The following is a 17,262-nucleotide window of genomic DNA, read 5'->3' as shown; positions in this document are numbered from 1 at the left end:
GGCAGCTGTGATTCTTGCAGTTAGACTCTTCTGCAATACTGTTTATTCCTCGTGTAAATAGTGCCTAAACTTCTATATCTTTGCTATGGTGGTAGAACCAACACTGCCTGCAGAAGTGAATTTCCTTGGTGGGAGCCTTTGCTTGATTTTTTCCAAAGGCTGAAATGTTCTGTGGTTTTGGGGCTTTTTTATTTTATTTTTTTTTCCTTCCCCTCTGCTTCCTTTCTTTGTCCATAACATGGATGTTATTGGTACAAGCTTCCTACAGTTCCCTCATGGTGTGCCTCTTCCCTTGGGGATTCGTTCTGGGACTGAAAGGGAGGTTTTTCAGTTCCTTTGCTTCTCTGAGATTGTGAACCAAGGTGTTTACCCTGTGGGGGCCTCTCCAGTAGCACCAGAGCTGCGACCACACACTGTTTTCACACAGGTCACAGAGGATGAGCAGCAGATAGCAACAACTTTTGGCTGAACTTACGCTGGCGCATGTGAAACATTTTAGTCCGGATAATAGTTTATTCCACTCCTCCCTTCCCCCTCTATCTTCTCCCAAGACGCTGGAACTGTTTGCCATGTTTGAGTGCCAAAAAGATCTTTTGTCTCTTTGGGAACTGAGGCAGACGTGCTAGGGTAGCTGATCTGTAGAATAAAGAGTGGGAGAGCTGATGTAAGGGGGAAGCAGCTGTACTTTACTGAACTACATTTGAAGTCACAGTTTATTAGGTTATGTTTCCATAATGCCATTTTTGTGATTATCATATTTGTATTTTAGGTAAAACTGAGCTGTATGCTTTACAGAATCATGCCCTTGAAAACCCCTCAAACTCTTAATTCTTTTACCTTTCAGTATTCAGTTACAAATTTGACTTATTTGGAAGGCTCTTAGGTAAGGTGTGGAGGAGCATAGAAGTTACATGTTCTTGATTTGAGAATAGACTCAAGTTGCAAAAGCAGTGTCTAAAGAATTAAAGTTTACAAGTCTGACTTTTGAAGCCTTTTTAAAAAGCTATAGGAATTTTACCTTATTAAAGCAAGGCATATGAAGATGGGTTGATTTGGCTTTTTGTTCCTTTGGGGTTTTTTGCACTGTGTTCTTTGCAGTTTCTTTTGCAAGAAAGAAACACTACTTAAATGGATTGTATGGGAAATACTGCCATATGCAAATAACAAAACAATTTTGTTTTTCCTAAATCTTCCAATGATTGATCCTGTAGTTATTATACAAATAATACAAACCACTACAACTGTTTTTATCTGCCTTTTGACTTCGTGGTGTCCTACTTGAGTGTTCTTGGTAATGACTTTTCATACTGATCTTTTGAATTCCCTCTAACCTGCAGGGCTCATGTAGCAGAAATGGTACGCATGAAGTGACAATGTCAGAAGCAATTACTTACTGATGTATGTTGTGCAGTGATTATTCTCTCTGAGTTTCTTGACAACCCTTTCTGATTTGTGGTTTTCAGTCAAGTTTGCAGCCCTGAGAGGCTTAAAATATTATTGCACAGAGATATTATCAAGCATTCCAGCACAAACTGATGAATGATGAAGAATTTACTTGGAGTGCTGCTTTATGCTCAAGGCTTGTTTCTTAGTCTTTCCAGGAAAATGCTGCTTTGCTTATGGTTTGATGGGCAAGAGACCTTTAGTTTCAGACTTTCCTGTATAAGTGTAGAGTATTGCCTTTTTATTTTTATTTTTTTATTTTTTATTTTTTTTTACTGGTTGTATGATCAACCGCTGTTGGGTACAATGTATGCCTCTGTACTGAGTCATTTACATAATGATACTGAAGCATCTTGAGAAAGAAACTTCATTGCATTTCACAGATACCTGATCTGCAGACAAATAACATGGCAGTCTTAAGGAGCCTTTTCATTTTCAAATATAGCAACATTTCAGTATTTGAGTGATGAAAAAAGGTTGATTTTACAGAAAGAGATATTCTTTCAGTGTGACTTCAGGTGAGTTTGGAAAAGTTTTTTTGCAATTGCAGTTACTGCTGCTTGTATCTACAGTTGAACTCAGTGTTGCAGAACTGGGTGCTCAGAGATCTTGAGATTGCTGCAGTGTGCTGCTCTGTACATTGCTTCCGTCTTCTACAGGCATGAACTTTTATGAGCTACGCTGCTATTTGCGTGTATTACTTACTCCTCCTTAACTTGCTACTTTCAGAAAGCTCCCTTACTAGCTGTTGTTTCCCAATTTTGTGTCCCAAGCCCAGCACTGTCCTACTGAGCTGTCATGAGAATTGTATTGGGGAGGGCTAAGTCCCTTAAGTTAACAAGGTCAGTGCCAGCTCTAACCAGCATAAGACTGTCATGTCCCTTTCTGGCTCTTTAATGTGTGTGGTCTGGGAGACCGGAATATGAAATAAGTATTTCACAAGTTTTGCTGGTAAAATTTCTATTTGTCAGTAGCTTGGTCATTTCTGAGAGTGAAACTGGCAGAGATTTATATGGCAGTCCAGGCCAATCTAATTGTCGTGATCTCCCTTTCCCTGTCGTTAACTGTTGCCTCCTTCCTTGAGTGAGGACTAGCTGGTCCCATTGAATGTGGTTCAGTGCAGCAGGTTCCAGGGAGCACCAGGCCTTGGTGTGAGGAAAGAGGTTGGTAATGCGCTGCTGTTGATCAAGTTGGCATAGATGCCTTTAAGCATAGCTCCATTGGAGACCATATTAAAAATAATTTTTAGACTAAAATCCATGTGAATGGTGTGCAGAACACTGACCTGATCTCTGTGGGGTTTGTAATCCAGAGGGCACAAGTTACTTATGCTCTGGGAGGTCACTTCAATGCTGCAAGGTCATTGCAGGCAATGAGCATTGAGTAGATGTCCTAGGGTTCACGTCTCCCCTTTAACTGTGCTCAGGATCCATGAATTGACCTTCCCTACACAAAGGTCTACCCTGCCATGTGTTAGCAGCCTTGAGAATGGCTGCCGTGTCAGAGGTGAGGCCTTAGAAACAGGGCCTAATCTTAGCTTGGAAAATGAAGGAATCTGGATGTACCCAGTGGATGAGGTGAACTGAGTGTTCTTTTGATAGTTCATTCCACAAAATAGTCCTGAATCTATTATGTGTGGGTGACAAAGTGTGCCCTGGGGGTGTATGTGTGTATGTATTTGCTTTTTTTTTTTTTATTATTTGGATGTCTTTTTTCCCCCTGCTTTTTCATATAAGGTCTTTTACAGTTAAAACGATATATAACAATATTTTGTTTTCCTCAAGTTTGACCAGGAAAGGGATTTAACTCATAATCTTGGTTCTGTGGAACTGTGAGCCATCATCTTTGTTTATGACTTTGTTCAAAGGGGTGATACACAGTTATAAGTGGTTAACTTGGACTTGTGACTTGTGTTTTCAGGCCTGAATAAAAGTACTAGAGTTAGCTGCTCTTGTTCTAATCAGATTTTCATATTGAAAACTTTTTTTTTTTTTTTTTTTTACCAAATATGAACCATGCCTTGTGAAGAAAGGTAAGCTTGATATGGTACATGTAAAAGAAACAAAGCTCGAGAATAGTGGTTGGTGAGATGATAAGGAGGGATATAGTCAGAGCTAAGATAAACTTCAGAGTTTGTCATATCTGTTGACCAAACTGTCAGCACATCTGATGAGTTTTCTAGTTTTGAAAAAGAGAATAAAAACCTGTCAAGCGACTTGATGACTTTCATACAGGACATTTTTTGGGGGGTGAGCAGTACTTCTTAATGCAGATTACTGCAAACCACTGTTTTCAAAGGTTGGGTGACAAAGTGAAACATACTGCCCAGTACTCATATACTGAGATGGTTGTATTGCTGAACTTTTTGTATTTTACTGATCTCTGGATGTCAATGGAACCTGCTTGAAAAGCTTCATGTGTATTTTAAAATATGGCTTTCCTTTTCAATGCAAAACCTCAGTAGTATCCCAGAAGAATAGAAGTACTTGGTTAAAGGACTGGACAGGTGCTTCAGTAACATTTGGTCCTTATGCTGATGTTTCCATCAGTCCTCAGAGCTGGAGCTGGAAGGCGATGGGAGTGCAAAAAAAAGGAACATTTAGCTGGATGGGACATGTCACTGTAAAAGGAGATCCACGGTGGCTCAGGAGGGTGGCCCGAGGTTGTCTGTGCTTCTGTATGCCCAGGCTTTCCTGAAGCTGTCTCACTGGGTCTGCCAATATTAGATGGGCACCAGGAAGACAGCTGATTTCTATATTAAATAGACTTAAAATACACTTGTCTTCACTTCTGTTTTGTTTCTAGTACATATAAAAGAATTGTGATCTATTCTGATGTTAAGCCACCCTTTTCCTTTCTTAGTGTCTTCTGTTGCATGTATTTCAGATCTATTGTGTAATGGAAATGTTGCCCCCCCACCCCAAAATTACTGCCATTGTAATTTTGAGTGCTGCTTCTGGTGTTTACTTGGAAACAGACCTAAATATTTGTGGGGTTTTTGTTTGCTGTTGTTGTTGGGGTTTTTGGTGGTGTGTTTCTGTTTGTTTGTTTGTTTGTTTGGGGCTTTTTTTTTTTCCTGTGATGAAACAGAAAATAGTTTAGTAAAACAATTCTGTTTTTAGGAACATTTCCTTGAAAATTTCTGGTAGGCAGTCTTGGTTGAAATACATTGTGTCCATCTGCCTTCCTGTGTTACATGAAAAGTGGTAAAAAAAAAAAGAGTTTAGGATGATTTTAAAGATGCAAGCTGAGGACTTTTTGGGAGGTTTTCTTGTTTGTTTTTTAAAAAGCTGTCTTAGATTCTTGATGGTTTCTTCTGCCAATTCCCTGCCCCGCCTCTTCCCGCCTCCCTTGAAATGGTACCAGAAAAATGAAAACAAAAGCTTTTGGTTTCCTAACCTTACAATCGCAGAATGCAGATGTCCTCAGCTGTTTTTCTATGGTGCTCTAAATTCATTGTTGCGGCAATTTGAAACTATTCCAGAGTGTGTGTGGCAGTATATTCTGTAATCAGCTAGACGAATGCTGAAACTTAAATGATGAGTGGAAATCTAGTAATGCCTAAATTTTAATTTGCCGTAAAGGGCTTGGAAGAATTTATGTTATTGAAGCAATGGATGATCAAGAGATTATTAGTTTACACTAAATATCCAGGTAGTGAAATAAACTCTTGTTTTTTTTATTTTGGTTCACAATGAGGTTCTTCATATTACAATTCTTGAATTCTGGAAAACAAAAGAAAACAGGAAGACAACAGGATCTTTTACAGTTGACAGATTAGGGTTAACTTGCCTCTTTGTCGTTTTCACCTTTTTAGTGGCTGCAGTAGGAAGAATTGTATTGTCTGTGGAACATTCAAATGTATGTTGTATGCTGAAAGGAAGGTGTTCTCATGGGACTGGGATAAGGGATTGTTATAAGCAAGTTTGGATTCCCTAGATGACAAATAAGCCAAATAAAAATCAGTGCCTTTCATCACTCCGGTTATTTTCTTCCTCTAAAGAAAGTCCTTCAACTGTTAAAGATGAAGGATGGCACCTCACCCAACGCACTGTTCACCTGCACTAAGATAGACACCTGAGTGGAGGGCAGTGTGTCCATAACACATATTTGCACCTTTGTTTTAGAAAGGCAGACGTTTGACTTCCTTTGCCTTTGAGCTCTTTTGTCGGGGAAAGTGGAACAGAAACTTGCATAGAGAAGTTTTTAGAGAAAGTCCCAGATGTGAAAATCGTAAGTTGTAGATGTGCTGCAAATCCAATGGAATGGCAGCTGCTGGAGACAGTGAATGAAATCCCTGATTCCAGTTGGTTGAATGGCAATGCTGCAGTAAAATAAAAGTTATCCTGAAGATTTTCTCATATGGATAACCTTATCCACTTAAAAAAAACCCTGTTAAATTCATCATTCCAGTAACAAATTATCTGATCTAATCACCACTTCAGCTTGCACTGTGCTAGGTGGTCTTGCCAACAGGGGGAAGAAGGGTTAGTAGTGCAAGACGGAGGGTTTACGTGTTTCAGGATAAAAGGGAAGAATTCTTTTTTGTGTATATCCGAGGCAGAGGTTTGCTGGGGAAGAGAGTCCCCTCTAATGAGAAATACGTGCAGTTCTTCTTAAGGAGGAGGAACCGGAAGGAAGGAAACAAGTCATAATCTGAAGGCATTTGTCCATTGATGGCGTGGCTGCTTGCTTACAGATTTGGCAGCTGCAGCTTTTCTTGAATCATGGTTTTTATTCCAAGAATTCTTGTTTAGTGAATTTCTTTCCTTAATCTGCCCAACTTCACATATTTCTTTTCTAATTGTAATTTTTTTTTTCCAGTGATATATGGTGTAATATTTGTTAAAGCAGGAATTGGAGAAATTTACTGTTTTGTTTTTAAAATAAAGTTTGGCTAATTGTTAGTATATTAATAGCTTTCGAGGTATATATTCAAAGGACTTTTCCGTAATATTCAAAAATTGGGTTCTGAAAAATCAGAATGATATTGCTCTCCAGAAGGCTAGGTCTGGGGATATTGCTTTTTGTTTCTTGTCTATTTTTTAAGGGCTAGAATGAATCAAAAGGTTGCCATCTCACTTCACATCGAGTATGGTACAGGCCATATAATTTAATTACTTGTTCGATTATCCCAGTTTGGCTCTTAAGACTTGGAAACAGGATATTTGACTGTTTCCATTGGCAAGTGGAAATATGGCAAGTCTTATTTTTAACAGAACTCTTTTGCCTTTGATTTTAAGATATTGAATTCTTGTCTTGACTGTCTTTCCGTGCATCTTAAGCACCTATATTTGCTTTTACTATATAACCAAGTAAACTGTTGGTCGTCTGCCAGTTTGACTCATCAAGTCCTCAAATCTCAGTGTGCATACCACCTCTTCCCCACAGTACCCCCTCTACCCAAATTGCTCTCATTTGCTTCATACTTTCATTCTTTCTACATGTGGATTCCAGAAGTATGCACACTATCTGCTTTGCCAGCCAACTATTTTCATTTTGACTTGGGCCATGAATTTTAGAACTGGAGTAATTTTATGTTTGGTAAACATAAATATTTACCTTAGTACCTATAGCTTTATTGTGTGTACTGAGGAGGATTGCTAGCTGAACTGGGAATCCTGCTGCTATTTATAACATTAGCTGATGGTTTTAGATTAACTTAATTCTAAATGAGTTGTGGACTGCTGTAATTCTTTTATCTTTGGAAACAATTCAGACTTGTTTTCCTACGTGTTAGGCCCTTTGACAGGCACGTTATTGCAGTTACTCTGTTTTTACCCAGAATCCAAGAACGAGAGAGATTGTTTTCACAAGGCCCTACAGTGTCCATTTTCACCTAAGTATGGCTTTGTGCTTTATTATATATTTAATTGAAAGCAGGATAGAATTAGGCTGTTCTCTGGACAGTGTTTATAATTCATGCACTGTTCATATCCCCTTGTTGACTGGCTTCTGACTTGGAACCCACACTTGGGAAAACCTCTGCTCTTTGGCTCTCATGGTCAGCTCGGGCTCAAGCTCCCAGGACTCCCATCCATTGCAAGATTCTTTGAACTGTGATGTAGAAAGTGTGGAGGTAAAGGGTATGGCTATAGGGTTCTATAGTGTCTTCTGAATCCTAAGTTCAGTTTCTCCAGCGTGCTGCATAGTACAGGAAAGCTGCCATGAGTGTATGGCTCATAGTTTCTGTTGCTGGTACAGACTCTCATTGTTCTCATTCATTTGTTTAATTATAGCAATATGTCTTATGTTGAAGCTGTTTTATATTTACTTCATTAAGACATTCATTTTAGTGGCAGCAGGAATTGCATATACAGCCTCTGTATGTTAAAAGGTTCCCGTAATAGTGTCCTTATGTGTAAAAATATAATGTTTTGCTTGCATGTTATCTAATATTTTTTTATTTGAAGATGTAGTGTATACAATAAATGTACACAAAGACCAAATGAATAACAGGCTGTATTACAAGAATTTAAAGAAAGAAGCCACTTGGCGCAGTGAAAGCAAGAAACAACTTAATCAGAATCAGTAGAGCTTTCTGGATGTCTTTGTTCTGTAATTATTTTGAGCAGATCAGTGCACTCAATGAACAAACAAAAATGGCAGTATTAATGATTCTTCAAAATCAGTGTTGTGCAACCATTTAGTTTTTTCACCGGGCACTTTTTCTGGTAACTAGGATAGCCTCTTCTGGCTTGCTGAAACAGCTACTTAAAAACTTTTTTTCTGTCTGGTATGCAGGGAGAAGTTCCTGTGCAGTTCTTAGTCTTGCATGATTTTTAGAATTGCAGCACTCTAGTCACTTTGTACAAACTAAAACCAAAGAGTGAATTGACAGTATATCCTAAAGGCTGTGATTCGGTTTTAAAAAGTTTTGTCTGCGAAGTATCCCTAGCATTTTTTTAAATCGAATTATCCCTTTCTAATTAAGGACAACTTAAGCCACACACTACTGTTGTGTACTAGATATAACTTTATTACATGAATAGAAACTTTTCATGGCAGAGTGTGGGTTACAAAGAAGAATGATTGATGTATCGAAGAGAAAAAAAATCTAGGGTTAGAAGCGTACTTACAAAGAAACTAACTACTCAGCAGGGAAAATTGAATTGTTACCATCATGTAAAAGTTTTATTGGGAATTTGCATTAGAAATTAGCAATCAGTCCATCTGGATATGTGTTGCTTCTGTTGCTATGAGCTACCTGAGAGGACATGTATGCTTGGCAGGCATAGCTTGAATTTACAGTGTATGTGTCAAGAGGTTTCAGTTCAGGTCTAGCTTATTTCATGAATACATATGAAGGTTTGACAGGAAATATGTTACTACTTAGCATGGTTACATGCAGCTAATAATAGTGATAGCAATGATAAATTGCACTACCTTGTGGTTCAGGTTGTAAACAGAACTTTGCAAATGCTATAGTCAAAAAAGGGAAGAGAATGGAGTGAAGGTGTGTGTCTGTGGAGGTAGGATATTAAGTCTGATTTTCCAGCCCTTTAAAAAGGTCTCGTCTTCCTCTTTTGTTGAGATTTCAAATTTTCACCTTTTTCACAGTAAATCCACTTTTCAGTTGAAACTTGTAATTGTTTATATATTAGGGAGGAGATCATAAGTAATCAAAACTGCACATTGTCCAACCTAGCCATTTTTCTTATTATTGTGTCGAAAATACTTTTTTTTTTTTTTTTTCCTGAAGAGGAATACAGAAGTCAGTGAATCAGATTTTTCTCTGGGTAAATCAGGAAAGAGCTAAAATTAGACCTTCAGAATTAATTTTTTAAATTCCCCTTCAAAGCCAAGGAAAGCCTGGTAGATAGTGTTTTGCAGGTTACTGAATTGAGGAATGCTTTAGTTCATTCTAGTTTCTGTTTTTTTTTTTTTTCTCTCTGTATAATCTTATAGAAAAGTGGTACCCCTTGGTATGGATAGTTCCATGCAGATAGTTCCAAAGGAATGCTGCCCTGCACAGATTGGAAATTCCATGTAGTATCTCTGAGTTTGTAAATCCTAATTCTCATCAGACCAAGACACAGACACAGCTGTCTTCAGCTCACAGGTTGGGCAGCAAGAAAAGTAATACAGGTGAGAGCAGGGAGGAGCATAAAAATGAGAGCCAGAGAGGTTGCCAGCGTGCACTACAAATCTACATTGTGATATGGCTTATGTTCAGTACTAGGTGACTCGGTAAGGTATCACTCAATAAAACGAGGTGTAGTTGTTAGTTCAAATGTAGGATACTTGGAGTATATGCATTAGCTGTTCTAACGTGCTTGTAATTAGGAAGTCCAAATTACAGACATGTAGGCCAGCATAATTTAAGGTGGTATAAATAGTGTTAGAACTGGAAGTCTGTCAGGCCTTATGATTCCATATACTGCAAATTGTATTAGATGGCTGGCAGAGGAATGGTGTGAGCTTCAACACAGCTGTGAAAAGGGGCTGGTTTTAATTACATGTTCCAACTAAACGTAATGCGTTTTAACTCTGGTCATGTTGAGCAGGTTTGTTGTTTACTTTATATGTGCAATACAGTCCATCTGGCTCAGTTTACTGAGGAGCTGTGGGAGGGAGGGATTGGAGAATCACCTGCATCTCCTGTGAGATTTAATGTGGTCAGTACCGAGCGTACCCCACTCCAGTCTGAGACTGGTGTGAGCTTGGCTCTGCCTCACATGGGAGGAGCTGGGTTGGGCCGCGGGTCTTGATGGCTTCAGGAGGTACTCAGTTACCCCTGTAGGTTATTGAAACTCTGCCATAGTCCCATGTTTCCTTCTGTGCACCAGTTTAGAACCTCTATGTCTGTGGTTTACTCTTCGCTTTCGTTCTGTTTTGGAGGATTCCTAATTAAACTGTGGACATGGGTTAAACCGGATTAGTGAAACATGAATCTTTGTTAACCCCTTCTTCATTATCTATTTTTAATCCAAATCATTTCATTGATTGTCTTTTGGGTGGGGTATCACAGATACTGTTTTTTCCAATGACAAAGAAATTCTGAGATTCTCTGCTTCACTGCCATTCCTCTGCTGGTTGAAGCACCAGTTCTCATTGTAAACTGGTGTTTGGATTTGTACAGTGCCTAGTGAAATGGTGTTTCGTTATGCTTTTATAATATTATTTACATTACAAACTACAATGGGATTCTTATTATTTTGAAGGTTTGATATTGAGAATCATGTTGGCCTGAAACATGATGAAGTATTCCTGGTTGTTTGTGGGTGGTTTGTTTGTTTGTTGTGTGTTATGTGTTGGTTTTTTTTTTTCCCCCCCCCTGGAATTTTGTATGTTTATGGATTTCATATGTTGTATGACAGTTCTTGACAAATAATCTTACAGTTGTAGCTATTTAGTTACTGTTTCTGCTTTAAATCCAAATCAATTGAAAGCTGGTAGTCTGTGGGGTGGTTTGTATCTTCATTTTTATAGAGCTTTTCCTATGCTGTGACAAAGAGTGATAATGTTAGAATCATCAAACATGTTTGAAAGGCCTGCTTAGTTTTCAGCAGGCAATACTGTGTTCTATTAAAAAAAATCCCTTTTACATGGAACTTGCACAAAAGAAAGAAATTATTTACAGAGAAATCTTGTTTAAAGACTTCTTTATTGTGGCTCAGATCAATAAGGAAAATACTTTTTAGCCATCACTTCTGCTAGAGGAGAGGAGCCTTATGAAGAGCACAATCTGATGATAGCAGTTCTTTGATAGTCATTAACTGTGAGAACTTGTACTCACTCTGAAACTGATGGGATACATCATATTTTTATCAGTTTATCTTCTCTTACGTCTTCATTTTCTTAGTTCTGCAATAAAACTTCATCCATTTTTGCTGATGGATTTGTCTCCTGCATTTGTTCAACCTGCTGTTCTCTTCAGTGTTTTTATTAAAACCACTTCAATTAGTACCAAATTAGTCAGGTGTCTAATTTGCACAGAGACAGGTCTTGAAACCATGAGTTATTTTTGCCTACTTGCTGGTTCTCAGGTTCTCTTTAGTCGTAATGGCAAGAAAAGAGGGTGGCCAGTGTCCGGGAGTTGCACAAATCACCTTTCTGTTCCTGGGTTGAGCTTTCCAGATGTTGTTGGTGAGCTCTCACTTGAGATTCCCTGCCCTGTTTGTATCTTTGGAAGTAGCACTGCCCAATCTGAAGGTCCAGTGGTTTGCTGTATTACAAGCCTGAAGGTTCTTAAAAAAAGAGATAGCAAAAGATGGAAGACTGTGCTGCTGTGAAAGAGAAAATGAGCATCACACTCGTGCGAGTCAACAAGAGAAATATGGAATTGGAGCTGGGTGGCTCTAGAAAAGAAGTGTAATATGGAGGCACTTTGGCAAGAGCAATGTCTGTGCAACAGCTGAGTTGTTTGATTTACAGGAAGGCATGTAAGTGTTGCCTTCTGTTTCTGTCTGGATCAGGACTCACTGGGTTTCCAGAAATCAATTTAAGTATTTTTATTAAATTATAGACTGACTTTAGGTCTAAAAGTTAAGTGTGTGTTGGACAATTGTCTCTTTGGAGGAGATGAGGCAAGGCTTCTTAAGATATATAAGCATCCATTTGGTGTGTTATGTGATGTGTGTGGTTTGTTTTTTGGTGGTGTGTTGTTTTTTGTTGTTGGGGTTTTGTTTTTTGTTTTTTTTTTTTAAATCAGAAGGGAAGAGCAGCATAATGTATTCTGCAGTGTTAATCATCTTAATGAAAATGTCTTTGAATCACTAATTTCTTCATATTTCCAAACTATGCATGACCTTGGACATAGGTGAACCCAGTGATGGTGGTGTGCAGTTTCCAAGTTCGCGAGAAAATTTAGCTTTCAGGTATTTTCTCCCTTATATGTGTGTGGAAGAAAAAATAACAGGAACAAACCAGCTTAGTAAATGTCTGAGGTTTTTCCTCAATTACCTAAAAGTTGACATTACATCATCTGCACAGATGTAAATATAGAAAATAGTAGGTGTGTTAAATCTCCTGACTTATTTTTAAAACCTCTTTTACAGAGGACTCTCTTGAGTGTACGTTTGTGTCAGTAGCTGGAGATGTGGCATTATGTCCATTTTTCTTTCTGGGAGATTGGAAGTTTCTTCAAATGCTTATTTTAATCTTTTAAGGTTGTTTTTAGCTCTTGCAGAAGTACTTTTTTTATGTTTTATGTCATTGACACTGCTTTTTCCCAATAAGGTTATAGTTCTTTCTTTTTTTCCTATTCCTCTCTCTCTATGTATTTCAGATTTTCCCAAATATGATTTTTTTCTCTCTGAACAATTGTATTATTGAACAAAGTAATAAATAATGTAGCTGAGTGCTTTTGTATGAAAATCAGTGCTAAAAACCAGAGGATTAGCAAACTAGATGTGAATATTTTAGGGATTGTGAGACCTGTCCTAGGTCCTGATTCAGGATTAGTTCCCTGTTCGAGGTAATATTTAAGACTTAGTTTAAACAATATCCAGAGTTACACAACTTCTCAACTGTCAAGGGATTTCTTAAGCATTTCATGGAAATGAAGTTTTGTTTGGTATAATGTGTTTCTTAGGTTCTTTATAGACATTGTTATAACTCTCTGTGTATGGCTACTTTGTGGAAATTAAGTGTACAAAATAAAGATCTTAAGCTGGCTTAGTAATTGAACTTGAAATATTACTGTAAAAGTACAGAACAAACCCAACCAATTCTGAAACTGATTTGGATTGCTGTGTAATTGCTGCATGTAAGAAAACAAATGAGGAGTTGAAGTGTGTTTTCTCTTTTGCAGGTGTTGCTGAAATAGTTTGATTTATTTAAAGCATATGATTTCATGCAATTGTGTCTGATTGTTAGTGCAGCTGTCAACAGCTGCATGCTCATTTAGCTAATTGCATTCTAGTAATATAGCTAAGCTTATTTTAGGATACGCAGTTGTGCCCGTTTGTGGTGGTTTTGTTTTTTTAAGCAACTACACATATTCAGAAGATTTACTGCAGGAAGTTCTGTGCTATTACCATGAACAATCATTGCTCTAGAGGAAATTTGAGAGCCTATAAACAAGACTATATCAGCCAGTGTACTGTGTGGATAGCATCTGTGAAAAGCTGGATCACACCTCTTAAACTCATGTGGTTCTAAAGCCCTTGAAATGGTCTTGGCGTTGGAGTTAGCTTCATCATGTGCTCTTTGGGGGTATTTTATAGTTTAATGTGTAAAACTTTCATTTAACAAGCAGCTAATTCCTGTTACTGCATCAGCATTCTATTTGTGTACACAGGAGCTATGAGCTATATTATGTTAGGTACCGGTCATCTCCTTCAAGAAATATGTACCTGAAATGAGGAATTTGTATAAAGTTGTATATGTGTAAAAAGCATATTAGGAGAGTAGACTATCTCTTTTGCATGCTAATTCTGTATAGAATACTTGCATATGTTTTACTGGTGTGTGTTAGCGACATAATTACAGTCGACAGTATGAAATTTATAATGCAGTGTTGTTTTTATTTGTTATATAGCTTTATGCCAGTATATACAGGCCTCTAAAACCCGAGATGGTGCCAGCCGTTTCATTTCCAGTGCAACAGAAGGTAAAGGAAAAAGTGGGGATAAAAAAGCACATGGTTTTTTGTTCATCTGATAGCCTGTCTTCATGAGCATTCATGTGGTTCTTGATCTTTTAACCTTCTAGACTCTCTCTTCACAGCTAACTTCTTGTAGATGGTGGATACCCTTTTTTTCTAAGTCTTGAAGAAGAAATTAGTGATGCCATTTGTATGGCTGTCTTAAAATTACATCATCTTTGCATCTTGTCTATTTGTGCTTTTCTTCAGTAACAAAATTCCACTGAAACAGAAGCTTTAGCTACGCTTTAACAAGAATCTGAAATACCTGAAGAGCAGCTTAGAGAATTGCTCTCATGACCACAATCTCAAGATAGTCACACTTAAGGAAAAGCACAGATACTTAATGACGTAGAAACATTACAATGCTAATTCTTACTAATATCTACAGTCTGATTATATGCTGACTAACTGTCTTGCGTTTTCTGTTTCTCTTAAAAGGAGTGTGTGCTTAATTCACTTATCCTCGCATCTGCCTGCTGATGTCCTGCTTTTTGTCCTTGTTTGAGCTTAAAAAGAGAACGAAACATTTACTTCTGTATTTTTCTTTCACCTGCAGGGGAAAATTTTGAACAGACTCCCTTAAGACGCACATTTAAATCCAAAGTTCTTGCTCGCTATCCTGAGAATGTTGAATGGAACCCTTTTGACCAGGATGCAGTGGGAATGGTCAGTATCACTTGATGGCTTTTGTTTTTAAGGCAAAAACTACCTTAACAATTGAAGGCATTCATCTGTGCTTTCTTTGGCAAGAAAGTGTGACGTCTGTTGTAGACTGGAAATAATAATGAATTTCTCTAAATTGTGCAGGCTCAAAAGGCCTTTTTATTTAATTGGGATTTTTTTTAAAGGAAATTAAGCTAAAACACATAAGTGATAGGTCCCTATGAGAGTTTTTTGTTCTTTTACAACTTTTTTATGTTCTAAATAATGGATAGAGAAATAAATTAGTTTGCAATTAATGAATGTTTTGTGCATGATTTTTCTGTTTAACAGAATGTGAGGTATGGTTTCTCAATTTAGATAAAATATTGTACTTTTCTCTGTCAGATTTCTGGTCTTAGTCACCAAAATACTTTCCTTTTTCTGAGTTTGAATTCTATTGTTTTATACCCATTGAGGCTGGCAACAAAATGGTTTTCAATTAAAACCTGCATGCAGCCTTTTTAATATGTTCCTTTAGTTTTTTCTGATTTAGATGCATATTACTGTATTGTACAGAGGTGTAACACTTAATAGAATTTAAACTGAATGGCAGTCTCTGGATTCTAATCCTATTTTCACCAATGCTTCTGGGGGCAGGGGGAGAGAAAAGTGTGTTTTAATTGATATTATTTCCCCTCCCCACTTTTTTATAGCTGTGTATGCCTAAAGGGCTTGCTTTCAAGACACAAGCAGATTCCAGAGAACCTCAGTTCCACTCTTTTATTATTACTCGTGAAGATGGCTCACGGACATTTGGATTTTCTCTCACATTTTTTGAGGAGGTTACTAGCAAACAGATCTGCAGTGCAATGCAGACGTTGTATCACATGCACAATGCTGAGTATGACATTCTTCATACTCCTCCCACAAATGACAAAGGTAGCTGCAGCAGCACTGGAGACTGCAATGGCACTTCTGTTTCAAAGCTACAGCGTTTTAACTCCTATGACATCAGCAGAGACACACTCTACGTCTCGAAGTGCATTTGTCTGATTACTCCAATGTCTTTCATGAAAGCTTGTAAGAAAGTGCTGGAACAACTTCACCAAGCAGTGACTTCACCTCAGCCGCCACCTCTACCTTTAGAAAGCTACATCTACAATATTCTCTACGAGGTTCCTCTTCCTCCAGCAGGAAGGTCGTTAAAATTTTCAGGTGTTTATGGACCAATTATCTGCCAGAGGCCAAGCACCAGTGAACTACCATTATTTGATTTTCCGGTTAAAGAAGTTTTTGAATTGCTTGGAGTAGAAAATGTGGTTCAACTCTTCACCTGTGCCCTCTTGGAATTTCAGATACTGCTTTATTCACAGCGTGAGTATTGGTTTTTGTTTTCTTGTCTTGTAGTTGTACCGGCACAAGGTCTTTTTGTTTCTTGAATTTTTAAAAAACACAAACAACAGAATAGCCGCATTAAAGTGGCGACAGCATGCTAATGCAGTCAGGCTGATCTGTGTGCAGGTTTTAATGTAAAGAAAAGAACAGGAGTTGCAAAGAGAGCATTGCATTGGCTCCTGGTTTTGGACACCTAAACATATAACTTTGCAATTTCACATGATCTCCTGTATTCATGGGCTGACTGTCCTCTTTATTGTTGTCTGGGAATGTTGTTGTGCTGTTAGCTAGAGTAGTATGCCTTCTCCCATGTTCCTCTCCAGCTGTCCAGCTGAATTCCCTCCTATCTCTGCTGACCTATCCATGAGTTTTGAGAAGACACATAGTTAATTATATATGGTTCTGAAGAAGAATTAACAATGAAAATATAACTTTCTCTTTGAGTACCCAAAGTGACATTTCAGTTGATATTTTGAAATAAAATTGCCTGGAAAAGTTTTGACTGAATTTAAATCCTAAATCTCTGTTAAGGCCTTGAAACAGTTATTGCTGAAGTCACATACATAAAACTTGCTTTGAAGAGGATAGACAGCAACTAAACTAAAGTAGCATCTGTTTATCAATTGATAAGTAATGTGTCAGTGGTATCCATTTTCTGTGTTGAAATTTGGGGATTCTGGGCTTCTTACTCTGCATACTATTACTCTAACACAGAGTATGTGGAGTTATGCCAAAAGCTATTTTTTCTACTTTTCTTTTTTTTTTTTTTGTCCCAAGCTGGCTAATGTTAGTCCAGACCCACCCATCCATAATGGTGTGGTTTCAGGTGGACAGACTGCATTTTGAACACTGTTTTATAGCAATGGTAAAGAAGCCTGGAACATCCCAAGACAAATCCAGGGATGGTCCGTGGTGTTACTGAAATCTGGTTTTGGTATTTTCTTCCATTGAGCTGTCACTGAAATACATAGTATAAAAATGGTAGCTATTTATAAAACATAATCTGCAGTTATTAGGAATATTCTTTTATTAGCATGAAATACAGATGTTTGTGTGTTGACATCTGTGCATAGACTAAAGCCAAAGGTGGATTTTGTGTGTATAGTCAAGATGATTAAAAGTGTAAAATGGCAGCAGGGTGATATGTCACAGTTCTTGCATTATATTATATAAACACTATTAACTACCAG

At 37.8% G+C, this 17,262-nt stretch overlaps 1 protein-coding gene across 3 annotated transcripts in view; it reads left to right on the top strand.

Annotated features, from left to right (window-relative positions):
- The window catches only part of DENND5A (DENN domain containing 5A), a 66,599-nt gene that overhangs the window by 5,571 nt on the left and 43,766 nt on the right, over positions 1-17,262 (top strand). For all 3 annotated transcript variants that reach the window (XM_065635342.1, XM_065635341.1, XM_065635340.1), the window contains exons 2-4: positions 13,928-13,999; positions 14,592-14,701; positions 15,391-16,051. In XM_065635342.1, coding sequence (XP_065491414.1) covers positions 13,928-13,999; positions 14,592-14,701; positions 15,391-16,051 — 843 coding nt within the window. The remainder of the gene's footprint in view (positions 1-13,927; positions 14,000-14,591; positions 14,702-15,390; positions 16,052-17,262) is intronic.

The sequence above is a fragment of the Caloenas nicobarica genome, chromosome 5, assembly GCF_036013445.1.
Source record: "Caloenas nicobarica isolate bCalNic1 chromosome 5, bCalNic1.hap1, whole genome shotgun sequence".
Classification (NCBI taxonomy): domain Eukaryota; kingdom Metazoa; phylum Chordata; class Aves; order Columbiformes; family Columbidae; genus Caloenas; species Caloenas nicobarica.
This window is presented reverse-complemented; position numbering and strand designations above follow the sequence as displayed.